The following is a 26,816-nucleotide window of genomic DNA, read 5'->3' as shown; positions in this document are numbered from 1 at the left end:
CAGTTGGACGTGCTGCTGGACGCCGTACATGCTGGCGCTGCGGGCCTGGCATATACGCTGTCCAGCAGCACGTCCAGCTGCCGCCGTCAGGGCTCCCGTTTGCAGTCAGCTGAGAGAGAGAGAGAGAGAAAGAAACAGAGACATATAAGAGAGGCAGAGAGAGAGAGAGAGAAAGAGAGACATAGCAAGAGAGGCAGAAAAAGAGAGACAGAGCGAGAGAGACATAGGAAGAGAGGCAGAGAAAGAGAGAGAGAGAGAGAGACATAGCAAGAGGCAGAGAGAGAGAGAGAGAAAGAGAGACATAGCAAGAGAGAAAGAGAGACATAGCAAGAGAGGCAGAGACAGAAAGAAAGAGACAGAAAGAGAGAGAGAAAGAGAAAGAAAGAGAGAGAAAGAAAGAGAGATAGCAAGAGAGGCAAAGAGAAAGAAAAAGACATATAGCAAGAGACAGTGAAAGAGAGAGAGAGAGAAAGAAAGAGAGAAAAAAGCAAGAAAGAGATAGCAAGAGAGACACAGAGAGAGAGAGAGCAAGGGAGAGAGAAAGACATAGAGGAAGGGAAGGAGGGAGAAAGAGAGGAAAAAAGAGAGGAAGAAAGAAAGAGGGATGGAGAGAGAGAAAGGGAAGGAAGGAAAAGAGAGAAAGAGGGAGAAATAGAGCGAAAGGGAGGAAGAGAGAGGGTTTTTTTGTCCAAACTTTTCTTTAGCCCCCCCCCCGCCCCTCCCCTTCAATGTTCCCCAGGATTTTGAAAATATGAATAATGTGCTGCGGCTCAAAAAAGGTTGGGAAACACTGGATTAAGGCATCATTTCACCATCTAAAAATCCAGATCTTGGAAGAATTTTAAGTACAAGATGTGAGACACCACTTTACCCCCTAAAATACTTCTTTCCTGAAGACCCAAATTTTAACCCCACCTATTCAGACCACAATAGAGATTTTGTGCCATTATGCAGACCAGGGGCCAAATAAATTCAATGAAATCTCAATTTAGCATTCGTCAGGATACTGGGTTTGGCATGTAACAGACAAAGTTTACAAATCAATTATTTTCATTTGTGTTAAGATGTTACGCAAATAATGCCAGACATGTTATCTTACATAATTTATGTAATGATCTTGCTTCACAAACGGCACAAGTCATAAATCAATGACTTAGTTTGGTATCTCATGGAGATTTGTGAATAACAGTTAGTCCTATCCAGTTACTTGCAAGAAAACAACCCAGCTCAGACACTCAACTCCCTTGTCTCAATTAAACCACTAAAATAATGTTTTATTGTATTCATAAATGCAGAGTCCAGTGAACACATAATTGGATGAAGTTTCTCAAAGATTTTACAGGTAGTTCTCAACTTACAACCACTTGTTTAGTGACTGTTCAAGATTGCAACAGCACTGAAAAAAGTGACTTGATTGTTTCTTATACTTAAAATAGTTGTCTGTCTGTCTGTCTGTCTGTCTGTCTGTCTGTCTGTCTGTCTGTCTGTCTGTCTGTCTGTCTGTCTATCTATCTATCTATCTATCATTTATTTAATTTGTATGCTGCCCAACTCCCTAAGGAATCTGGACAGCTCACAACAAAGAGAACATCTAAAAATGCACAATTCCCAAGGCTAAGTCATCAAAATTTGGATGTTTGGCAACAGATTCAAATATAATAGTTCCAGTCAATGGTGAATTTTTTAAAAAAAATCCCTACCGGTTCTGTGGGTGTGGCTTGGTGATGTGACCAGGTGGGCATGGTATCAAAAACCAACTATCATACTTTACACAAAAATAACAGAAAAGTTACACAACTGACTCACACAAAATGCAGGAGCAGCTGGACTTCACACAAAATGGTTCCTGTAACAAGCAGTAACCTCCCAGAATATCAGAGAGCTCAAAAAACAACTATCACACACCACAAAAATAACACAAAGGCTACACAATTTACTCCTACACAACTGACTCAAACACAATGCAGAAGGAGCTTGACTTTACACAAAATGGCTCCTGCAACAAGCAGGAACCTCACTGAGTCACCGTTCTGGTCAAATATGTAGTAAAAAATGGGTAGTTTAAGTAAAGAATAGGTAGTTTAAAAAGAAAAAGGTTCATCAGCTGTGACAATCAGCTATGCTGATGGTTGGAACCTTTTTTTAAAAACGTTTTAAAAACATTTTTTACTATCAGTTCTGTGAACCAGAAGCATTCATTATTACCAGTTTGGGCAAAACCGCAGTAATCAATAGCATTTCACCCGTGGGGTCATGTGATCACCTTTTGCAACTTCCTGACAAGCAAAGTCAATGGGGAAATCAGATTCACCTTACAACTTTGTTACTAATTTAACAACGGCAATGGTTCATTTAACAACTATGGCAAGAAAGGTCAGAAAGTGGGACACTACTCACTTAATAACTGTCTCACTGAGCAACAGAAATTTTGGGCTCAATTGTGTTCATATTTACATGTATTGATCATGTATGAGAAGAAAATAATATTAAAGACAGACATAATAAAATGAAGCTCCACCTTACATCCCTTCAGTTGCCAGGAACCCCATAGATCACAGAAAACAAACTCCAAATTTGGACTCTGGGTAGACCTTCCTAGAATCTTAGTCTATACAGAAGTTCATCTCACAGGTGTAAGATGTGGGGTTATTGGTAGTTTCCTTCTTAACTATTTTGAGAAATATATTTCCAGATTCTGCTATGCAAACCATAGAAACTCCATCAAACACAAATAAAGAAATCACAACATTCTAGCTCCCTAAACTAGATAAGCTACCCCTGTAATCCACGATCATATTGATTAAGGTTCTGAGATAAACACATTGAAATATTGTGTCCAAAAAGAGATCTATAACCTATCTATACAATCACTGAAAAAAGCTGATTTGGCTTCCTCTCTCATTGCTCATCGCAGAGTCAATATTTAATGTTAACAAATGCAATATACAGTTCACAAAGTTAGTGTCCCCCTTGAGTTAAGACTGAGTCTTGAGGACCACATGGACATGTTTCTTTGCCAATAATGTAGAAGGAGTTTGCCACTGCTTCTTTTAAGGATTTTCTTTCTTTTCCCCAAACTTGTCTACAGGTAGTCAGGTATGATCAAATTGGACCCTGCCCATTATGCTCACAAGTCATTATGGCCTTTAAGCAAGGCACCCATCTGAATGGCTTAACATCCCCCATCCCTACTCTCCTCAATGTAGTTAAGAAGCACATGAAGGGTCCAGGGGTGGTGGAGCCCAGCGCAAATAAGATCTTACTGCCCAGGGCCTGACAAAGTATTTGCCATCCTCTGAAGTATCCTGGGCACTGATTCCCGCCCCTAAGGGTCTGTGCATGCCTTGGACCTGTTTTTACATCCCTGTCAGAAGGGTCTTGGTCCTACTTCGCATTTCACCAGATCCCAAAGCCTCCTGGTACTCGATCACCAATTGTTCTCACTGCAGCCACTCCGAAAATGGCACTTGCTTCCAGGATGGAGACCGGCGACCTAGGGACAACCAAAGAGTGGAGTGGCCTTCTTTCCTTCGCCAGTGCAAACTCTGGGGCTCTTCTCCAATGGTAAATATGTGATCAGTGATGAGGGTTGGGGAGGAGGTGAAACCAGGTATGATGGGAAGCAAGTTCAAGGCTTGAAGGAGACCCAATTGGAGGAGAGAGAAGCAGGCTCACGGCTTGTGGACATCCAGTGGGGCAGGAAGGGGGAAAGATAGGTGGGGGTGCACTGCAGCATCCCTTCGGTCAGTTGTAAGGGCAAATGACAAATTTTGTATATTGGCCAGGGGGATCCTGCAATAGTTATAACTTTGCTATTTGTAAAATAGCTTTGTTTGGAGGGGGGGGGGGGGTTCCATTGTAATCTTAAATGATTGCTAAACTACCAGTCATAAATCCATTAACCTGGGATTCCCTGGTACTCTCATCCAAGCACTAATCAGGCCCAACCATGCTTAATATTTCTGAGCTCCACCAAAGTAAGTTAGAGGCTATTCCCACACATTTCCAAGTAAATTAGAGTACGAGTCACTAAAATAGGTTTTAAAAAGTAAAACTGAGAATTGAAGAAAGCATAAAAATAGGAAGACAGAATTTGTACCTGGGATTCAGAGAATAAAAATACTTTATAGATTTAGATTAGATTTATTGGATTTATATGCCGCCCCTCTCCGCAAACTCGGGGCGGCATATACTTTCTTTGAAGCCTGCATAGGAAAGTCATTGAAGTTTTTAGAAAAACAGTACAACAGTCCACTGAAATACTCGTTTATTTGCTCCCAGTATTGTAAAAAGTTAATTCTGGCCAGAGTTAAAAGTGAAAAGTTAAGTACTGTTTATCTTTTTCAATTTTCGGATCTAATATTCCCAATAAATATAGTTCTGGTTTCATTTGAATTTTATATTCCATCATATAAAGCACTTGATCCTGAAGAGCCCAGGCAAAATAAATAAAGAAATAGTCATTTATCTGTTTTGCTTGTGCTCTTTAGGATCAAGTGCTTAAACTGATACTTTGCTTCTGGAGCTAAAGGATACAGAAGTAAGCTGAAGTTACTTCAATAGTAGTAAGAGTGCACAGAATTACAGTCCAATAAAAGAATCCTCAGACCAGAACGATGAGCACATAGATTGTCACTGTACCTGGCGTCTGTACCACAGCTTGCAGATTTTTCTCTTGAAGCTGTTGAATTTTGTCAGTCTTGGCTTTGTTTTCTTTTTCTAATGACCTCATTTTATGTATATACTGATTATTCAAAAATTTCATATCTGAATTCTCATGTTCAAATTTCCTCAAAGAAGCTTTCAAATCTGTAAGGAGGAAAAGCAATTTGATTCCATGCTTCTGTTTTAGCTGCACCAGGCTTCAGAAACTATTTTCTTGCATTTAGAATTATTATAAAGTTGTAAAAAAACCATGGCATCAGTACATTATCAAAGCCAACACCGGACAGAGCCTAGAACAACCGAAAGAAGCCATGCAAGGTCAGAAAAGGTTTAGGAGAGCGCGAGAACGTGTGCGAGAGCAAGCAAGAAAGCGTGCAAGAGAGATTGACAGAATCACCAAGAATTGGACATGATTGAATAGAAAGTAGCAGCAGCAGCCTCAAAATTATTACATTAACATATTTATGATTATTGATCATAAGCACAAGCGACAGTATGCTGACAGAGCTCATGTGTATAGTCTTCACCCTTAATATCCACCAAATTCTTTGTTCCATCTGATTTTAAAAAAAAATAAAAATGCATAGGAAGCTAGCACGTTGAAAAACAATCTGTGCACCATCTTTATTTCCAAGAATGGCAGTAGAGCAGCATTGTTAAGAAATAAGAACGGCATTTGATACAGTCCACTTGGTGAGAAAGGAAGGAAGGAATGGTAGAGAACGTTCACGGAGCTGTAGAGCAGAGGTCCTTAATTCCCGGTTTGTGGACCAGCCCTGGGCAGTGGCATGCCAGAAACCGGTCTGTGCAAACAAGTGAAGCCCCATCCAAAGAATGCATGCAGCAGGCAAAACCACTTTCCTGCCAGTCCATTGAAAAGCCTCCCTCCAGAGAACCCAGTCCCTGGTACCAAAAGGTTTGGGTGCTGCTGCTGTAGATGATTTGGGGAAAAGCAAATGGCTACTGCAAAACCCGCTGCAACCATTTTAGCAGTCATTCTATGAGCCTCTCAATTTGAGTATACCTGCTCAGGACTCCAAAAATATTGCATTCATTCATTCATTATTCATCATCACCACCACCACCTCCTTTTTATGACCACATAATCAGAGGTGGGTTTCAGCAGGTTCTGACCAGATCTGGCGAACTGGTAGCAGAAATTCTGCGTGGTCTGAAGAACTGGTAAATACCACCTCTGACTTCCCCCACTTCCATATATTCTCTCGAATCCCAGATGAACAGGAGGAAATGGTGATTTTGCAGTATCGTTCTCCTGGAGTGGGGAGGGAATAGAGATTTTACAGTATCCCGCCATGCCCATCAAGCCACGCCCACAGAACTGGTAGTAAAAAAATGTGAATTCCACCACGACCCACAATCCCTTGCGGGATGGACTCAGAGCAACTGAGCAGAGTGTTTACTGGCCAGATGCCCTTCCTGTCGCCAATGCAAAACTTTATTCAGCAGATGAATTCTCATTGTGCCCAGAGAGAAATACCTGCCTCTACCTAGGATTGAACTCACAGCCTCCTGATTGTGAAGTGAGAACTCTACCTGTAGGCCACTGTATGCTCGTAGTTCTCAGTGCGATGCTTCTGTTGAGCCTCCTTCTCAGTCAGATCCCAAAATTTGCAGATTTAGGGATGATATTTACTTAGTTAAAAACAGATACCAAAGACAAACTGGAAAATGTAGATCCCCCCCCCCAAAAAAAAAAATTGTATTACCTTTGACCTGTTCTTCAAATTGCTCTTTCAATTTCAGAAGTTCTAAGTGCAATTCATTATTTTCACGGGTGAGTCTAGCATTTTCTTCTCGATAAGGTTCCAGAACAACATCAAAGTTACTGCATTCTTTTTCAATTTTTCCAGCAGATAACTTCGTGCTCCGGAGGCTCTCAGTTGTATGAACAAGGTCACTAAAATTAATAAAACAAATACCGGTAATCAAAATATGGAATACTAAAACTGGATTTATAATTTCCTATGAGTATTCTATTGAATCACCACATAATAAATGGTAACCATATACTCTATTTTGATTACTAAACAATTCTAACGTTTTGTTTCTCAATGTGCATGCAAACCAATAGGTTCATATTAATTTCGCTCTAAAAAAAATGCACAAGAAAAATCTTACATCCTTCCTGCAAAGGGGAACACTACTTTGTAAGTTGCTAAATTGGGTCCTATTCCATAAAGAATTTGTTTGTTTAATCAAATTTATAAGCCACCTTTTCCAGTGGACTCAGGGCAGCATAAAACAAATACAAAATCTTAAAACCCCAACATTAAAAGAAAGCCATTCATCCAAAATTCATCCAATACCACTAACATTCTACCAGCTGGAGCGGTACTTTGCACTGTTCCAAGTAACTTTTTAATACCTGAAAAGTTTTTCCACCAGAGGTAAACTTTCTACTCCCAGTGGTTGTCGATATCCCAACTGATCCAATCGTTTTCTTAAATTAACAAACTTCCTCTCTACCACTGTAGTCATTGTGAAGATTCTCTAAATAAACAAAAGAAAGGGGGGGGGGTTTAAAAAGGGGACTAGTAAATAATAAATAATTAAATCTATACAAATTACCATGCACTCGTAACATCAACTTAGAGGACCCAACTTAGAGGTCTAGAACTTGCAGTCTCCTGGTTTCTAGACAGCTGTGGCAAGAAAAGTTGTAAAATGGGACAAAAGTCACTTAACAAACTTCTCACTTAGCAACACAAATTTTGGGCTCAATTGCGATCGTAAGTTGAGGACTGCCTGTACCCCAACTTCTGTGTATTTGTTTTGTTCTATACATATATACATTCAGGCTGTCAGAAAAGATTCTTATTAGTTCATCCCAAAGTGCATGTCTATGGAGATTTTCAACCATCCAAGTCATCTTTGTCCAAAAAGTGCTTTTTCATGAGGCAACTGAACGTTCTGGTTTTTCTTTGTCTTTGAAGACGTTTTGCTTCTCATCCCAGAAGCTTCTGAAGAAGTTTCGCTTCTCACCCAAGAAACTTCTGAAGATATTACTTCTCACCCAAGAAGTTTCTGAAAAAGTTTCACTTCTCCAAGAAGCTTCTGAAGACATTTTGTTTCTTGTCCAAGAAGCTTCTGAAGACATTTCGTTTCTCAGTCAAGAAGCTTCTGAAGAAGCAGCAGCAAAACATCTTCAAAGAAAAAGCAAAGCAAGAAAGTCCAGTTGCCTCTTGAAAAAAAAACACCTTTGGAACATCCATACTAGTTACTTTAAAAAAAAAAGTCATTTGGAAAAAATGCACAAGTTCTTTAGCTCTTTAAAGGGGAAAATAGGAGGCAGATTAGTTCTTGTCTTGGATTAAGGACCAGAGTGAATACATAACCCTGTCGCAAGGGACCTGCCATTTTGAGCGCCAAGGCCGCTTCCATAGAAATTACACTGGGGAACAATTGTAACACAATTTCTGTTGAATTTGATTTTTGAGCTTTTTTATAGTTAATTAGGCATGCTGGTTTCAAAACTGTAGTTAGTTTTCTTCTACCACATCAAAAAAATTTCTCTAAACCTTATAAATATAATATAGTTAATTAGGCAACATGAGCCTCAAATTGCAATTTTACATTGCTAACTTCCCAGAAGATCTTGGTGCAGTCAGTGATGAGCAGGGTGAGCGATTCCACCAAGATTTGAAGGTCACGGAGGCACAGTATCAAGGTAGATGGGGTGTATATATGATGGCTGACTATTGTTGGAGCATCAAGCGAGAATGTCCACAGATTAAACACTTCAGAAAAAAGCTATAAGCAAATTTTTTTACCTTAATCTGTATAATTACCGTTCAATTAAAAAAAACCCTATTTGTATGGACACAATTTAACTTGCAGTAACTATTATGGCCTTTGTATGAATAAAATTGTTCTTTGTAAACAGTATATTTGGTAAGTTTTTACTTTCCTTTCCTTTATGTGCACAATTTGTATGACTTTTGAGGGTATAAGGTAGCCAGGGATGGGCATGCCTGGAATGCTGGGAACGCAGTTCCGGTGGCAAAAATGGAGCACGTAGCCTAGCTCCATTTCTGTCTGGCGTGCACACGCCATGCACGCACAACCGGCACAGTTCCACTCGGCCTGCTCCCCATGCCATGGCCTATCTTCTCGCTGCCCTATAGGAGGTTGCGCAAGCACCGGAGCGACTTGGTAAGGGCGGGCAAGCAGGCAGGCCGCTTGTGGCAGAGCCGCCACGAGCAATGCGGGTGTGCAGGTGAGCGGATAATCCGCTCACAGCACAACCGGCGCAAACGGAGCAGGCACGCAGCTGGGCAGCTGTCACTTACCTTATTTTGGCCAGTTTTCGAGACTTTTTGCTTCCGCACATGCACAGAAGCAAAAAACCCCAAAAAATCTCTTGCATGTGCATCATTGTGCGAGATTCGGCTTTTGCACATGCGCAGAAGCTGAATCCTGTGCCAGGTGCACATGCACTCCCGGCCCATTCTGGTAGCGCCAGAAACAATGGCCCATCACTGCCTGTAGCTTAGAAAGTTGAGGTGATAGACAAAAACTGGGGTTATTTTTGGAAAAGTTAGTTGAAAACAAGTCACAGATTTAAGACAACGAAATTGCTGTTCCCCATTGTTAGCTGCTCAAATGTTTGTTGGAAAGCATATTAGGCAATACAGAAGCTGAAAGGGGCAGGGTCAAAAAGGAAGGGGGGAGGTGGAAGGTATCTATCTGAGGACTGGATATAGAGGTTCAAGGGAAGTCCTAGAGGTGAGGGTTTAAAAGGGGGAGTGTGGGGGGGCCTAGTTGAAACCTATAGCAGTCTATTTGGCAGCGGAAGGTCCCTGGGGACGCTGGGTCACCACGGCACGAACCTGCTGGGGCCTTCCCCAGGCGCCCCGCTCCCAAGGCCTAAACTCGCTTCGCTCGACGCCCCCCTTTCGGCCGCTACTCCCAGCCAGGCGACGTCATCTTTCTACCGTCATCTATGTCGTCATGGAAACGGGGCCCGCGGCCTCGTCCGGAGGTGGGAGAGGCCTTCGCCGCGGCCTCGGCCCCACGTCGAGACCCGGAGGCGAAGGCGGCCTCGAGTTCGAGCTGCACACTCCTTTTTCTCTTCCGCCGCCGCCAAGACAAGACAAGCCAGGCCGGGACCGAAGGAGCCGTTTTGAAAATGGCGCGCGGAGGACGGGCGGCTTCCTCTTCAGGTCGCCTCAGCAACCAGCGTTGGAAAGCAACGGGCGTCCATACACGAAAAGCCCCTGCTGGAGTTTGAAGGGAATGGCACCTGTCTGTGGAACTTTTCAGTCATCCAAGGTGCTTTTTTTCCCAAGAGGCTTTTTCTTCCAAGCTGCCTACCGTCTCTATCCTATTGTCTTTTATCATTACTTATTTAATGTTTTATTTGTACAAATTACCATCCCATAATTGTTTGACAAATTCTAAAATAAAATAAAATAAAAAGAAGCAAAAATGTCTTCACAAAGAAAAGCCCCCAAAGTCCAATTGCCTCTTGAAAAAGCACCTTTGGGGAAATCAGGACCTGGAAAACTAACAATCTCCAGAGCTATGCACTTTAAAATGAACAATAATGCAGGAGTAACAGATCTGAAGAAGCTTATTGGATTGGAAGCAAAACGTCTTCAAACAAAAACCAGAAAGTCCAGTTGCTTTTTGAAAAAAGCACCTTTGGGTGGGATACTTCACCAGAAGAGCCCTTCACTCCTCCACTCGAAACAGAATACCCTACGAGACTAGACTTTCAATCCTGGGCCTAGAAAGCCTAGAACTAAGACCCCTTAAACAAGATCTAAGTATTTCCCACAAGATCATATGCTGCAATGTCCTGCCTGTCGACGACTACTTCAGCTTCAACCACAACAACACAAGAGCACACAACAGATTTAAACTTAATATTAACCGCTCCAAACTTGACTGTAAAAAATATGACTTCAGTAACCGAGTTGTCGAAGCGTGGAACTCATTACCGGACTCCATAGTCTCATCCCCAAACCCCCAACAATTTACCCTTAGATTATCTATGGTTGACCTATCCAGATTCCTAAGAGGTCAGTAAGGGGCGAGTACAAGTGCACTAGAGTGCCTTCCGTCCCGTCCTATTGCTCTATATCTCCTATACCTTTCTTCTATTCCTATATCTCTTCTTCTATTCTTTCATTGATATGTTCTATTACTCTATATTCTTTTCTATTCTTTCTTAGATATATTATTATTATTATTATTATTATTATTATTATTATTTATTGGATTTGTATGCCGCCCCTCTCCGCAGACTTGGGGCGGCTAACAACAATGATAAAAAACAACATGTAACAAACCAATTTAATAAAACAACTAAAAACCCTTATTATGAAAACCAAACATACACACAAACATACCATACATAACTTGTAATAGCCTGGAGGAAGGAATATCCTAACTCCCCCATGCCTGGCGACAAAAGTGGGTCTTGAGTAATTTGCGAAAGACAAGGAGGGTGGGGGCCGTTCTAATCTCTGGGGGGAGTTGATTCCAGAGGGCTGGGGCCGCCACAGAGAAGGCTCTTCCCCTGGGGCCCGCCAAACGACATTGTTTGGTCGACGGGACCCGGAGAAGGCCAACTCTGTGGGACCTTATCGGCCGCTGGGATTCGTGCGGTAGAAGGCGGTTCCGGATGTATTCTGGCCCAATGCCATGTAGGGCTTTAAAGGTCATTACCAACACTTTGAATTGTGACTGGAAACTGATCGGCAGCCAGTGCAGCCATTTTACTATGAGTATCTCCTCTATAACCTTCATCATGTATTTTACTATGTGTATATATATATATACCCACTAAAAACCCCATTGTGTATTGGACAAAATAAATAAATAAAATAAATAAATAATTGCAACCTTTTTCACTGGAAGGAATACAACACTTTTGATCTTCAACTCTATTGGACTGCTGACACAACTGGATTTTTTTTTAGTCATGCTTTATTTGAAGCTTTTTAATCTCTTGCCTAGGAAATGTCATTTGCATCCAGATATATATCTATGTATCCAAGGGTAGAGGATACATTAATTACATTAATTTTTCTAATTTGTTCACCGTCTCCTGTTAAATTTCACACAGCTTTAAAGAGAAGCAGTCCATGTCATAATAGAAAACATAGGCACCCAGAATTTCAAGAGCACCTAAAATCAAAATTATTTTGTAAATCTTGAGTGAGGAGCAGGTGATACTACATAAAATAAAATAAAAATCTCCCTTCTGTGCTGCCTTCTTGACCTTTCAGGTAGGAATTTAAGGACATCTTTTTGACCATGTAATTATGATGGGCAGTCTCTAGATTCCCATTTAATCAACCATCCATCCTTGCAACACAAGGACTCAATTATGATTGTTTCCAATTTCCTAAGGGCTATTTATGCAGAATCCAGAGCAGAAGCCATCCAGAATGTATTTGATTCAGATTCTCTCCTCTAATGAGATGTTGAAAATCAAGATCATGAATGTTTAGGGCTGGTACTCTCCTTTCCAGAAGGCTAATCTCTTTTTAAAAAATATGTAAAGAATCTTTGAAAAATGTGGTACTTTAAAGTTTGGCAACTGCCAAGTTTCTGGATAGTTAGATATTGCTGAATTTCCTGATGGGTACTCAGGATCTTCCTAACAATGTACCTTATTTCCCCCACAATAAGACATCCTCTGATAATAAGCCCAATCGGGCTTTTGTGTGCATGGCAATAAGGCCAAGCACTTATTTCAGGGTTCAAAAAAATATAAGATAGAGTCTTATTTCGGGGAAACATGGGTAAGAAATTGTCTCATTAAGCAGATTGACACACTATCGCTTCTTTTAATTCCCAAGCTGAACTGTCAAGGAAACCAATGATTTTTTTCAAGAATCTCCTTTGTTTCTATTTATTACCAATATTGGATTACACATATTAAAAATAAATATGAGACTCCCCCATCATTCTACATCAGTTTAGTGCAAGCGGGTGGGCGTTGTGGTTTTTGGCAAATGCAATTGCTTTTTATAACACTTTAATGGCATGAAAACATGTGCTATTTAGGATATTGAATATATCAACAATTTTGCAAATGCAGGACAAATAGATAACATTTATTCACATTTCATTCTCCAACACACTTTCTCCTTTTCATTTGAATCAGGAAAGGCTATACATTTTGACATTTGCCTGGATACAGAATGGTCTGAAGACCAACAAATTGAAGCTACATAAGTAGAATAAAATATAAACAAATGGTTCTTAGGCCTAAGAATTAGAAAGACACATGTTGAGTTCCTCCGGGGTGGGATGGGAGGAGTGGCATAGCATATTGGCTCTTTGAAACCACGGTACACTTTAACATTTGTGTTTGTAGTGTGGTCAAATAGCATGACAACTGTTACCATCACATCCTAGTTCAGCTCACTTTTTTTATATGCTCATTGTAAAGTCACATGGTGAAAAAATAGCTTTGTGGGAAGGAACAAGCCAAACATTTCTACAAATTCCTTTCTTGCTACTAAATCCAAAGAAGCTCTGCGAAGAGGTAGTCCCGTTTCCACAGCATTTCCACCAGCAATAATTATGAAACCAATAGGTAAGAAAAACATTTTCTACAGTGCCTGGAATCTTCCTCGGCTAAAGAGATATGTAATAACTTGAACAAAACCAGTGCAATGAGGAAGAAATCGAGATAGGTAAAAACATTGGCAAGTGCATTCTGTGTCATGTGAGTTAAAGATTAGAATACCAAGACACATCCTAGAAAAGGCAATTTGCATTTCAACAGTTCTTTTACAGAAGAGTATCTTGCCTCTTTTGTTTCTAATTACAGCCATTCAAACAGATTTACAATTAATGATGCTTAAATCTAAAAATCTCAGAGTTACCAAGGAAACCTCAATCAATGCACTGAACACTACTTTATGTACAATCACTGGCTGCTTCTCCTGGAGAAGCAAGTAAAGCATTTTTTCCTTTGTCCCACGCTGAGGCACCACTAATAATCTCCCTCAGGAAATAGGTACTTTCTTTGTGAAGAGCATATTTTTATGTACTTCAAATGAAAAGAACTGAAATTACATAATCTTGTAAATTAATTCTCAGAAACTCAGCCATTTTATTAATCTATATGTTAACATGCGGAAAAAGAAACACCGGAAGTCGATATAATATCTATACTTATTAATTTCTAAAAGTAAAGGATTAGGAAAGCAGAAGAACCAGGTATAATAAATATACATTTGACATGCCACTTAACATGTGAAAATGTATAGTTCAACATGCTTTATCCAGCAATTAGGCAGTCCTTCAACCTAGGCCAACTTTCCAACAAAATGGACTAAATTTCTCAGACTTCTTAGCCAACAGGGCCAAGGACAACCCTGCTGTGAATTCTCAGAGCTGTAATCCAATTTTATATACACAGTAGCAGTTACATTGAGGAAAGCTGGCCTAAGCCAACTGCTGATATGTACGAAGATAACTAAGAACATGCTGCCACTGCTCAAAATGATGGCTTCCAGTATCAACCATGCTTTCCAGCAACTTTGTGATCTTCTCTTGCATTGCGCCCGGCAAATTTCAATGTGACTGTGCAATACTGGAGAAGTAATCTAAAATATCCTGAATGGTAAACTCCATAGTAATTCCAGAACCAGGGTAGCAACGGGCTATTAAGCCTTCAAAATGCTTGTATTGCCGTATGAATTCGTCTTGCATGGAATGCCACACCACCTACAAAAAGAAGGAGGGAGAAGGAAGCATTAATAAAAAGGAAGCTTTAATCATGAAAAGCTCCAGTCCCAAACTCCACCGGTGAAGTCACATTAAAAGTTTCCGTGTTACATTCCAGAAGTACCCGGGGAACGTGAATTTAATTTCATGCACTGATGCCTGAAGCATCAATGAGTTTCCACTCAGATGCTAACCTATGTCTGAACTGCGGGACTTAAATGATAACAGGGGCTTACATGACCTCATATTTCTTCTTACAAATATTTATCTCAGTATAAACTATTCACATAGAAAGAAAAATAGTTCTCAGCATGCTAGAAGGAAGGTATTGTACTACTATGCATCCAAGTCCTATCAATATATACGGCATACTGATCCAAATTGGTATACTGTATTTTTTGGAGTACAGTGTTCCCTCGATTTTCGCAGGTTTGAACTGCGCAAATAGCCTATACCATGGTTTTTCAAAATTATTAATTAAAAAATACTTAGTGAGTTTTTTCTATACCATGGTTTTTCCTGCACGATGACATCATACGTCATCGCCAAACTAATAATTTTTGCAAATAAATAACAAAAAAAATAATTATTGTTAATAAATAATTATGTTTATAAATATCAGGATCACTAAGTGTCTTATTCAACGGTGAGTACCAGTAATAATGATGAGTAAATGGTTGTTAAGGGAATGGGAAATGGTAATTTAGGGGTTTAAAGTGTTAAGGGATGGCTTGTGATACTGTCCATAGCCAAAAATGGTGTATTTACTTCCGCATCTCTACTTCGTGGAAATTCGACTTTCGCGGGCGGTCTCAGAACGCATCCCCCGCGAAAGTCGAGGGAACACTGTATTAAGATGCACCTTTTTCCTCCCTAAAAGTGGCTGAAAATTTGGGTGCGTTTTATACTCTGAATGTAGCTTCTTCCCACCACCCCAAGCTTCTCCCCACCCAGCCCTAACTAGGTACTAACAATCTTCCCAGTTCTTATCTTGCAGGCTCTTTCATTGTTACTCTCTTTGAAGAATGTTTTCCAAGCCCTAAGTCTTTGCAGGTTTTTTTCATTGCTCTAACTTGCTCCGAATGTTTCCCTCCAGCCCTAACCAGGTGCTAACGATGTTCCCAGCTCTTACCGGCTTGCAAGCTCTTTCATTGTTACTCGCTCCGAATAAGGTTTTTTTAAGCCCTAATGAGGGGACAAAATAATGTGCTGAAGCTGACCAGACTAAGGATGCTAGCCAGACGAATACAGTAGTACCTCTAGATACGAGCTGCTCCACATGCGAGTATTCCGAGTTATGAGCCGTGATGCGAGCAAAATTTATGTTCGACACATGAGCTCAAATTCGGGATACGAGCCGAGCTTCCACTAGGTGGCGCAAGAATTCCATGCTTCCAGTTATCTCAGCGCGGAAAAACAAAGTCTAAAGGCATTCGTTCGAGATGCGAGTTAATCGACATACGAGCTCAGGTCTGGAACGAATTAGACTCGTATGTCGAGGTACCACTGTATCTGGTAAGCAAATTTTTCCCCTTATTTTCCTTCCCAAAAACTAAGGTGCGTCTTACACTCTGAAAAATACAGTAATTCAAATTTCCTTCTTGTGATATGTCATTCAGATTTAAAGGCAAATTACTGAAACCGTAATAGATTTCCTTCTTTCAGCCTTCCTTCTTACAATACCTGAAGTAGGTTTTCTTCTTCACACAGATGTTTGTCCACCTTTCTATAAAGATTGTCCAATCCCTTTTTGACTTCTTTGCCAGGATATTCCTTAATAACCTTTCTTAGTTCTTGTTTACTGAAGGCCAGCTGGTAGCTCACTTCCTCTTCTCGCACTCCTTGAGCCACACGGGCTTCGACCCCCTCAAAGAAGTGCTGCAATGAGATACAATTCAGATTACTTCCACGTTGACACCGCTTCCATGCAGTGATGGCCTGCTACCAGAACAGTAAGGTGCTGCGTTCTGGTAGCGATTGTTGCCATGCATGTACAGCTGTGCGCCCCTGACATACCCACGGGGGCCCACGCATGAGATTTGGCTTCTGCGCATGCACAGCAAGTGAAATCTCATGCGAAGACGTTTACACGAGCGAGGTTTTGGCAATTTTCGCCGATTTTCTGCTGCTGCGCATGCATGGAAACAAAAATATCACTGAAAATCATCGAAATCTCGCTCGCGCAAGCATCTTCATACAAGGTTTCACTTGCTGTGCATGCCCAGAAGCCAAATCTCACATCGATGGGTGTGCACATGCCCACCGGACACACATGGCGGCCTCGGAGGGTGCACTGGTAGTGCCGAAGACAGTTGGCCTTGGTTGCTTCCGTGCCCTAATGCTTCCAAAACGGTTGCAAGACAATTCACCTGCATATTGCAAACTTGTCCTCAACTTACAACAGCTTGCTTAGTGACCGTTTGAACTTAGAGTGGCCCTGAAAAAAAGTGACATCATTTCATTTTTCATTTAGGACCATTGCAATATCCCCATGGTCATACGATTTACATTCAGCCGATTTATGACGGTTGCATTGTCCCGGGGTCATATGGGATCGCCTTTTGCGACCATTTGACAAGCAAAGTCAAAGGGGAAACCGGATTCGCTTAACAACCATGTGATCCACTTGACAAATGTAGCAAGAAAAGTCATAAAATGGGGCAAAAGCCACTCAGCAAATTTATCACTTAGCAAGTATCAATTTTGGATTCAATTCTGGTCGTAAGTTGAAGACTATCTGTAGAGCCCAGAGGAGTCTCCGGAGGATTTTACTCCATTGCCGACTTTAGGGGGACAGGAACTCATCTCTGTTTCGAGGCCCTTGAGCAGGGGTGAAATGCTCCTGGTTCACTCGTGCCTATTAGTCATCAGAGAGCTGGTCGTGAAGGCAGTGCGAGGCTCGGCCTACTCGCCTGGATGCCGCTATTTGAATTCTTTTACTCTCTGTGCATGTGCAAAGCGTTCTGTGCATGCACAGAGGATAAAAGAACCCAAATGGTGGCATCCGGGCAGGTGGGCGGAGCCTCATGCTGCCTTCGCTGCCAGCTCTCTGTTGACTGGCAGGCACAAGCAAACCGGGAGTATTTTACCCCTTCCCTTGAGCTGGTACTATCAGAAGACATTTCTGCAATCTTGTGGCCAGTATGAAGTCCCAGAACACTGTTACCTTCTCACAAAAGTGGTGCCTATTTATCTACTCGCATTTGCATGCTTTCAAATTGCTAGGTTGGCAGAAGCTGGGGTTAGGATGGGAGCTCGCCCCATCACATGGCAATCGGCTCTCGAACCTGGGCTCCTGGCTTTCCAGCCAATAAGCTCAATGTCTTAACCACTGAGACACTACGCCACTTCTAGATTTGCTGCAGTTTCATCCAAGCAAAAATATATATTAGTTCTCAAATAGAGCCAATTATCATAGGATCACACGGTTGATGTAAAGCTTACATTCACAAACACAGAACAGTTATTTGGTCTTCAGTATCTAAAAGCAAGCCATACTGTCATAACATTAAAATAGAATGGCATAGACTTTATTTTACCTTTGAGTAGAGCGTGGGAGCCATACTTCATAAACTAAATTTAAAAGGCTTTAAATTACAGAGAAACTGAATTTAAAATTACATTATGTGTGTGTGTGTGTGTGTAACATGTTTTTGCTGAATTTTGAAAATTAAGGGAGACTAGGATAGATCTATTTCGGCCTTGTTCTGGCCTCATCAGCTAGCCATAACCTCACTGGGATTTGAACTATATACAGTGATACCTTGTCTTACGAACTTAATTGGTTCCAGGACAAGGTTCATAAGGTAAAAAGTTCGTAAGACGAAACAATGTTTCCCATAGAAATCAATGGAAAAGCGATTAATGCATTCAAGACCAAAATTCACCCCTTTTGCCAGTCGAAGCGCCCATTTTTGCGCTGCTGGGATTCCCCTGAGGCTCCCCTCCAAGGGAAACCCCACCTCTGGACTTCCACGTTTTTGCAATGCTGCAGGGGAATCCCAGTATCGCAAAAACGGGTGCTTCACTGGCAATGGAAGGTCCGGAGGTGGGGTTTCCCAGCGAGGGGAGCCTTCGCCTGGCAATGGAAGTCCAGAGGTGGGGTATCCCAGCGGCGGCAGCGGGTTCATAAGGTGAAAATAGTTCGGAAGAACAGGCAAAATAATCTTAAACCACGGATACGTATCTCAAAAATTTCGTATGACGAGAGGTTCGTAAGACGAGGTATCACTGTATATATAGTTAATATACTACAACCTAACGAATTTCCCTGTACTATTTAAAAATACAATTTGTGGCTTCTGCGTTTTTGTGGTATGATACAAAGAACTGAAAGACATCAGTCAGTCATCAAGTATGAATAATATGCAGTTTTTTGAACACTTACAGAGATTTTGAAAATATTCAATTTGTTATCAGCATTCATGTAACAAGCCAGAGTTATTAAGAAGGAGTACTTTTATCACTTCTTCCCACTCTCAGAAACCTGCTGTTAGAAATTAGTTTCACATTATTTGAATGATTTGGAAAATGAATACTTAATGAAGGAGATAAAACTTCATTCGTGTTTTATAAAAATATGTATTTCTGGTTTTAAACACCCCCCCCCCCAAATGTCTGTACTGCTCCCACCCTACTGGCCTTCCCCAAGGCCACTAAACCTTGGCTTTGCCCGCAGGCCTGGGGGCCAAGAATTAACAACTATCATGGCCAAATCGTATGAATGTTTAGTAGGCATGTTGTTGTGATTGGTTAATCTATGGTTTTTTAAATTAGGGTTTTATAATTTTTTAGATTTAAATTTGACTTCTTTTTTATCGATCCATATTTATATTGTTGTTGTAAGCCACCCTGAGTCCTTCAGGATTGGGCAGCATAGAAGTCGAATTAAATAAATTAAATAAATAAAATACTTTTTTTAAAAAAATCTTACATTTAATTTCTCAAGCGGCTGTCCCAAAGAGTAGATCACATATGACTGTAAATAATCTGTGTATTGCTGCTTGGCTTCCTTTTTCTCGGTCTCTAGACAGGAGATCTTCAAACGAGAGAGTGTTGCAAAGATATGGTGAAAGTTCTCCATCATAACCACATCCCGAGGAGTCTTTTGGCTTTCATTTGCTACTTTCTCGACTACAACAATAAAAAGAATACATCCCATGTAAACATAGCCTCCGTGAAATATCAAAGAGCAATGGTAACTATGCTTATTTTCCAAGTCAGAAGATTATTGGCCTAAATTTGGAAATACCAGCAAAGAGTTAACTGAAAAGGATAGTGAACAACAAATAAAAAGATCTTAAGTAGTAGTTATAAAACCAAAAAAAAGATGACAGTGAAAGAAAAACTAAAAAGAGAGAAAGTATCGTTATAAAAGGGAATAAGAAAAGTGGTTCCTAAATTTAATAAATAAATAAAAAACATGAATATTATTTCTAATAGTAGAATAGAGATGTACTATAGTGTACTACAGCAGTGATAGCGAACCTTTTTTGGTTCACATGCCAAAAGTGTGTGTGGATGTGCTAGCATGCGCACACATGCCCACATTCATTCTCTGCCCCCCCATGCATGGACAACCACCACCACTCCGCACTGCCCTGCGCATGCGTACAATCCCCCTATCCCCATGCATGCACACAGGCCTCACTGAAGCCTGCGATGGTGAAAAAACGGCAAAACAGGCAAACCGGAAGTTTCGAAAAATGGACTTCCGGTTTGCCCATTTCGCACTTTGGAGGCTTCAGGGAAGCTTCTTGTGCTGGCACACAAACCCCCACGTGGTCCACAGTGCCCATGCGCAAATCCCCGCACATGTGTCCCTCTGTTGGGCCGTTTTTCATCCTCAGGCTTCCCTGAAGCGGCTGGAATATGAAAAATGTCTCATTGGACAAACCGGAAGTTCAGAAAAACAGACTTCCAGTTTGCCTGCTGGACCGTTTTTTGCATTCTAGGGCTTCAGGAAAGCTTCCCTGAAGCCTCCGGAGGGTGAAACGGCCTTTCCCAAGGCCAAAAATCAGGTGGTTAGTGCACACATGAGCACCGGAGCTGACAAAGGGCCACACCTCGCATGCCCTCAGATATGGCTCTGCGTGCCACCTGTGGCATATGTGCCATAGATTCGCCATCACAATACTACAGTATACTTAAAATCATGTGTCTCTCATTGTTATCATCATTAACTTATTTGAATCAGAAGATATTCTTCTGTCTCTTCACACTAGCCCATGCTTTGTTTAACTATAACTAGTGAGAATCAAATAACTTACTAAGCAATAGATAAGATTTGACCTGAACAGCACGCAAAGTCAAAATTAAGCAAACCACATTTATAACTTAAAGAGTTCCACCCAACCAATGAGATGCCCAAATCATAATCCCTTGAAATGCCCCAGATTCAGCAAGATTATAGCTTAGGTTTGTTTGTTGACTGTCCCTATAAGGTGAATAGATTTAAATTGGAATTTGGGAATTGGCAACAGAGTTGGAAAGAAATGGGAAGAAATACATAAACACTTCATACATGATTAATACCCTGTTTCCCCGAAAATAAGTCACCCCCGAAAGTAAGACATAGGAGAGGTTTCATAGAATTGCCTAATATAAGGCACCCCCCGAAAGTAAGACATAGGAGACCTTTCATTTTGCAACATTCCTGAACTGAACATATATAACACTACTGTCCATAAATTGCATCCCCAAATGCTGCATCAATTAGTTTTAAAACACATCCAATACGCATCCAACATGTGGCTGCGTGTTTGGATGCATTTTTGCTACAGCAGGATACAGGATACAGGATACAAGATACAATTAATTGGAAAAAAAATAAGACATCCCCTGAAAGTAAGACGTAGCACATAAAAATTAATATAAGACGCTGTCTTATTTTCGGGGAAACACGGTAGGTAGAAACTAACAAAAATGAGCATTCAAAAATGAGCATTTTTGTTAGTGACAAAAGAGACAAAAATGATTTGGAAATGATTTGTAGTCAGGAATGAAATCCAGCACGTTCTAACAGGTTCTAGAAGACCGGTAGCAGAAATTTTGAGTATTTCGGAGAACCAGTAGTGGAAATTATGAGTAGTTTGAAAAACTGGCATATATCATTTCTAGCCGGCCCCGGAGTGGGGCAGGAATGGAGATTTTGCAGTATCCTTCCCCTGCCACGCCCATCAAGCCACAACATGCCACGCCCATCAAGCCACGCCCACAGGACCGGTAGTAAAAAAATGTATTTCACTGCTTGTAGAGCAATAATGCATAATAAGATTCAGCAATGCAAGACTTCAGTCTGATTCTTCAACAAAATGAGATATTATTACATAGCACAGTGATTTTCAACCTTTTTTGAGTCACGGCACATTTTTTTACATTTACAAAATCCTGGGGCACACCACCAACCAAAATGACACAAAATGACACCCTAAGACCCTCTCCTCTTTTTCCATCCCTGTCTCCTCCCCCCTTGTGTGTGTGTGTGTGTGTACACACTCTTGAACCATTTCCAAAAACAGGTGAGGGCTGGGGTTTCTCTCTCTCTTATTCTTTAGTTGCTTTTTATCATGCTTTAAATCAAGAGTCACTTCTCTCTCTTTTGTTTCTCTCTCTTTCCTCTCAGTCTCTGTCTCAATCATTTTCATTTCTCTTTTTTTCCTCCCCTTTTTGCTCATTTCTTTCTCTCTCTCTCCCTCTCTTTCTCTCTCTCTCTCTCTTGCTTGCTTTCTCTCTTTCTCTCTCTCTCTCTTGCTTTCTTTCTCTCTCTTTCTCTCTCTCTTTCTCTCTCTCTCATCAAAAAGTTGTGAGACCAGAACCTGAGCTTCCTTCTTTGCGGCACACCTGACCATGTCTCGCGGCACACTAGTGTGCCACGGCACACTGGTTGAAAAACACTGACATAGCAGATCACTGACTTTCAGAAAAGAGATTTTACCATTAGCAAAAACGGCGTGAATAAGTTTCAAGTAAGCTTTATCCAGGTCTCCTCTGCGTTCAGCATTTTTGAATATTGATTCAGCCAGGGCTGCAAACTCTTCAAATTCAGTCACAAAAGGAAGAATTCCAACTTTGCTCTTCTTGGATATCTTCACATCTTCCATCTGCTTTATCTGATTACTCTAAAATGATATTTTTTTAAAAAAGTTTAGCCATGTTTTTAATTTTAAACTTTTATTTCCATGCAGGTAACTGACTTCTGATAAATAACAGGATCTTTCTCTGATCTAATGATAAATACAAAGGAAATCTAGTTACATTATAAAAAGATGGTTTGTCAAGGAATATTAGTATTTACTACTCAAAAGTATGAATACACAAGATCAGGGTGTGTCCATGTGTGAATGAGTATTCCAGCGGTGGATTGCTCCATGTTCGGACCGATTCTTAGAACACGTAACGGCGGTGGCAGGACAGTCCGCCCACCCACCCAGGACGCTTCTGAGCATGTGCAGAAGCATCCAGTGTGAGCGCACGAGTCTTCGGAGAGGGGCGGCATACAAATCTAATTAATATTTATTTTTATTATATTATATTATATTATATTATATTATATTATATTATATTATATTATATTATATTATATTATATTATATTATATTATATTATTTATCTATCTATCTATCTATCTATCTATCTATCTATCTATCTATCTATCTATTTATTTATTTATTAGATCTGTATGCTGACTTGGCCTTCTCCGGGTCCCGTCGACTAAACAATGTCGTTTGGCGGGACCCAGGGGAAGAGCCTTCTCTGTGGCGGCCCCGACCCTATGGAACCAACTCCCCCCAGATATCAGAGTTGCCCCCACCCTCCTTACCTTTCGTAAGCTCTTAAAAACCCACCTCTGTCGTCAGGCATAGGGGAATTGAAATATTCCCTTCCCCATGGCTTATAAAATTTATCTATGGTATGACTGTATGTATGACTGATCTCTTAAATTGGGGTTTTTAGATTTTTTAATATTAGATTTGTTTACGTTGTCTTTTTATTGTTGTTAGCCGCCCCGAGTCTGCGGAGAGGGGCGGCATACAAATCTAATAAATAAATAAATATGCTGCCCCTCTCCGAAGACTCGGGGCGGCTCACAACAGTAATAAAAGCAATATAGCAGTGGAACAAATCTAATATTAAAAAACATATAAAACCCTATCATTATTTAAAAAAACCAAACAGCACATTCATACCAAACATAAAACAAAGTATAAAAAAAGCCTGGGGGAAAGGTGTCTCAACTTCCCCATGCCTGGCGGTATAAGTGAGTCTTGAGTAGTTTACGAAAGACAGGGATGGTGGGGGCAGTTCTAATCTCCGGGGGGAGATTTGCTACCAGTTATTAACTGGTAGCAAACTTTTTAAAAACTTACTATCGCTGTATTCATTCCACAGGTTTCATCTTTCTTCTGCTTCTCCTCCACAGGAAATGGAGGGGAAGGGGCTCCATTTAAAGGGCTAAATATTTGTACAATACTGAGTTGTTGCACACTACACGCAGTGTTTCTCAAATAGTCGGGCGGACCTCTTTGGGGGGGGGCATGGAGCGATGCCAGAGGGCCACGTGACCCAGGAACGTGCTTTTTTTGCAGCAAGGAGTAGGATTTTTTTGCACCGAACAATAGCACAGAGTAGGAGATATGAAGTGCATATAACAAACCCCTAAGAGACACCAGGGAAATATATTTAACAGGGACGAATAGAAAGGAGGAGAGGGACAGAGATAACGAGACCCAGGAACGAGACAAATTTAAATATCCCAAAAGCTAAGATGAGGAAATATGGCAAAGTGTATGCAGTGCTTGACTTCACTGTGACTATGGTTGGAGGCGAGGAAAGACCAGTATGTTTACTATGTCTAAAAATGTTAGCAGCGGACAGCATGAAGCCAAATAAATTAACGTATCACTTAAAACAGTGTTTCCCAACTTTGGCAACTTGAAGATATCTGGACTTCAACTCCCAGAATTCCCCAGCCAGCATTTTCTGGCTGGGGAATTCTGGGAGTTGAAGTCCAAATATCTTCAAGTTGTCAAGGTTGGGAAACACTGACTTAAAACACTGCACCTCAATCATGCTGATAAGCCACTTTAGTTTTTTCAATGAAAACGTGCTGAATATTGCAAACAATCGTCCCAGCAGAGGATTTGGGGGGGGGGGGAATGTTTACTTCTTTCTAGGGGGGGCGTAACAGAAAATAATGGAGAAACACTACACTAAGGCAATGTCAGAGCACAATACAGGCCACGCCATTTTATGCCCTCACTTTGAATCTTGAATTTTATTCAGAATCCTACCTGCCTGCAACTACTGCAAATCATCCCATTGTCAAAGTGCTTAAAACTTACAATGCATTTATCGAAGTTTCGTTTGATAGTCACTAGAACGTTTCCAAGAGTTGTGCTAAGGAAGGAGGTTGGATCCACATTCTGGGCTGTCCACACGTGATGACTCATTTTCACTAGCATATAGAGGGAGTTAAAGCTGTCAATCTTGTCTCCCAGGGCAATGAAGTTATTCAGTTCTGGTTCAACACAGCGAAATATTTTTATCATCATTTGCCGGATCATGTGATTCCTGCAACAGAGTATTAAAATATTAATAATACTTTTAAGTATTAGTCAAATATTGAGATTTAACGTATATTTTAAGGACATAATTTGATTATTTTTCATTTTTTAAGTCGCCCCTCTTTCACAGAACCTTGTTAGGAAACCAATCAATCAATCAGTCTGTTTGTTTGTTTGTTTGTTTGTTTGTTTAATTAAATTTGTATGCCGCCCCTCTCCGCAGACTCGGGGCGGCTCACAGCAACAGAAAACAATATATAATACAAATTCAATAATTAGAAAGATAAAAACCCCAAATTTAAAAAAAACCATGCACACAACATACCATACATAAACAGTATAGGCCTGGGGAAGTTATCTCAGTTCCCCCATGCCTGATGGCAGAGGTGGGTTTTAAGGAGTTTACGAAAGGCAAGGAGGGTAGTGGCAGTTCTAATCTCAGGGGGGAGCTGGTTCCAGAGGGCTGGGGCCACCACAGAGAAGGCTCTTCCCCTGGGACCCGCCAAACGACATTGTTTAGTCAACGGGACCCGGAGAAGGCCAACTCTGTGGGACCTAATCGGTCACTAAGATTCGTGCGGCAGAAGGCGGTCCCAATGCTGATCTATTTCAGTATTTTTCCAACTGAGGAATTTTAAGATGTGTGGACTTCAATTATTGGAGTCCCCCAGTCAATGCCAAGTTGGGAAAACACTAATGAAACACTACTATCATCTTAGTGGGGTGACAAACAAGGGTGCATTCCAAAAGTAAGGCAATTTTTTAAAAAAGTAATTTATTGAACAGATTTGCACAAACACTGTCCTTGGGCCTCTACACATTTTTTCCAACGACTCTGCCATGACCGAAAAACGGGTTTCTTTCAGGGCTGCCTTAATCCGAGGGAACAAAAAGAAGTCTGGTGGGGCGACATCAGGACTATAGGGGAGGTGGGGCAGCGTTGGCACCTGGTGTTTGGCCAGGAACTCACAGAGTCGTAGTATGATGTGGCAAGGCGCATTTTGTATCCATAGAAGAGATTCAATCAGCCGTGACGAAGACCTTGTGAGAGGTCCCCGAAGATGCCTTCCAGGGCGCCTACCGGTCATGGCAGAGTCGCTGGAAAAAATGTGTAGAGGCCCAAGGACAGTACTTTGAAGAATTTTAAGTGTTTGTGCAAATATGTTCAATAAATTACTTTTTTAAAAAAAAAATTGCATTACTTTTGGAACGCACCCTGTATGACTAGCTTCATGTTGTTCCCAGCTTATTTTTTAAAATCCTCTGGACATTCAGTATCCAATACTGATTGTCATGGTATAAAAAGAAAATTGAGACTCTAGAAAGAGTGTAGAAAAGAGCAATGAAAATGATTAGGGGACTGGAGGCTAAAACATATGAAGAACAGTTGCAGGAACTGGGTATGTCTAGTTTAATGAATAGAAGGACTAGGGGAGACATGATAGCAATGTTCCAATATCTCACAGGCTGCCACAAACAAGAGGGAGCAAAGCTATTCTCCAAAGCACTTGAGAGTAATACAAGAAGCAATGGGTGGAAACTAATCAAGGAGAGAAGCAACCTACAACTAAGGAGAAATTTCCTGAACAATTAAACAGTGGAACAGCTTGCTTCCAGAAGTTGTGAATGCTCCAAGACTGGAAGTTTTTAAGATGTTGGATAACCATTTGTCTGAAGTAGCGTAGAGTCTCCTGCCTAAGTAGTGGGTTGGATTATAAGACCGCCAAGGTCCCTTCCAACTCTGTTGTTATTATTATTTTTATTAAAGATTAAGACTATAGTAAGTGCCATTTGTTCCTTCCCTTCAGCTTGGTGTCTTGAGTGTTAAAAGACCAGGAACAGGATATTGCCTCAATGTCCTTTTTTATGAGC

At 40.9% G+C, this 26,816-nt stretch overlaps 2 protein-coding genes across 10 annotated transcripts in view; both read right to left on the bottom strand.

The window, feature by feature from the left end:
- The window catches only part of CEP135 (centrosomal protein 135), a 58,058-nt gene extending 48,099 nt beyond the window's left edge, over window positions 1–9,959 (bottom strand). For 3 of the 6 annotated variants that reach the window (XR_011559582.1, XM_070757227.1, XM_070757229.1), the window contains exons 1-4: window positions 9,621–9,907; window positions 7,052–7,176; window positions 6,393–6,583; window positions 4,642–4,809 (exon numbers count right to left, since the gene is read on the bottom strand). Coding sequence is in view for 5 of the 6 variants with exons in the window: in XM_070757227.1 (XP_070613328.1) it covers window positions 4,642–4,809; window positions 6,393–6,583; window positions 7,052–7,176; window positions 9,621–9,626 (490 nt within the window). In the remaining variant the exon portion in view is untranslated. Of the gene's footprint in view, window positions 1–4,641; window positions 4,810–6,392; window positions 6,584–7,051; window positions 7,177–9,515 lie in introns of all 6 variants that reach the window. The other 3 variants (XM_070757230.1, XM_070757228.1, XM_070757231.1) reach the window with 2 other exon arrangements.
- Window positions 9,960–12,734: 2,775 nt separating this feature from the next.
- Window positions 12,735–26,816, bottom strand: part of LOC139170262 (exocyst complex component 1) — a 61,563-nt gene continuing 47,481 nt past the window's right edge. For all 4 annotated transcript variants that reach the window (XM_070757234.1, XM_070757235.1, XM_070757233.1 and 1 more), the window contains 5 exons: window positions 24,723–24,951; window positions 22,316–22,499; window positions 19,313–19,512; window positions 16,063–16,257; window positions 12,735–14,379 (listed from right to left, as the gene is read on the bottom strand). In XM_070757234.1, coding sequence (XP_070613335.1) covers window positions 14,227–14,379; window positions 16,063–16,257; window positions 19,313–19,512; window positions 22,316–22,499; window positions 24,723–24,951 — 961 coding nt within the window. In that variant the 3' untranslated portion in view covers window positions 12,735–14,226. The remainder of the gene's footprint in view (window positions 14,380–16,062; window positions 16,258–19,312; window positions 19,513–22,315; window positions 22,500–24,722; window positions 24,952–26,816) is intronic.

Source organism: Erythrolamprus reginae, chromosome 7 (assembly GCF_031021105.1).
Source record: "Erythrolamprus reginae isolate rEryReg1 chromosome 7, rEryReg1.hap1, whole genome shotgun sequence".
Classification (NCBI taxonomy): Eukaryota; Metazoa; Chordata; class Lepidosauria; order Squamata; family Dipsadidae; genus Erythrolamprus; species Erythrolamprus reginae.
The sequence above is the reverse complement of the archived record's forward strand: the minus strand, read 5'-3'. Positions and strand labels throughout refer to the sequence as shown.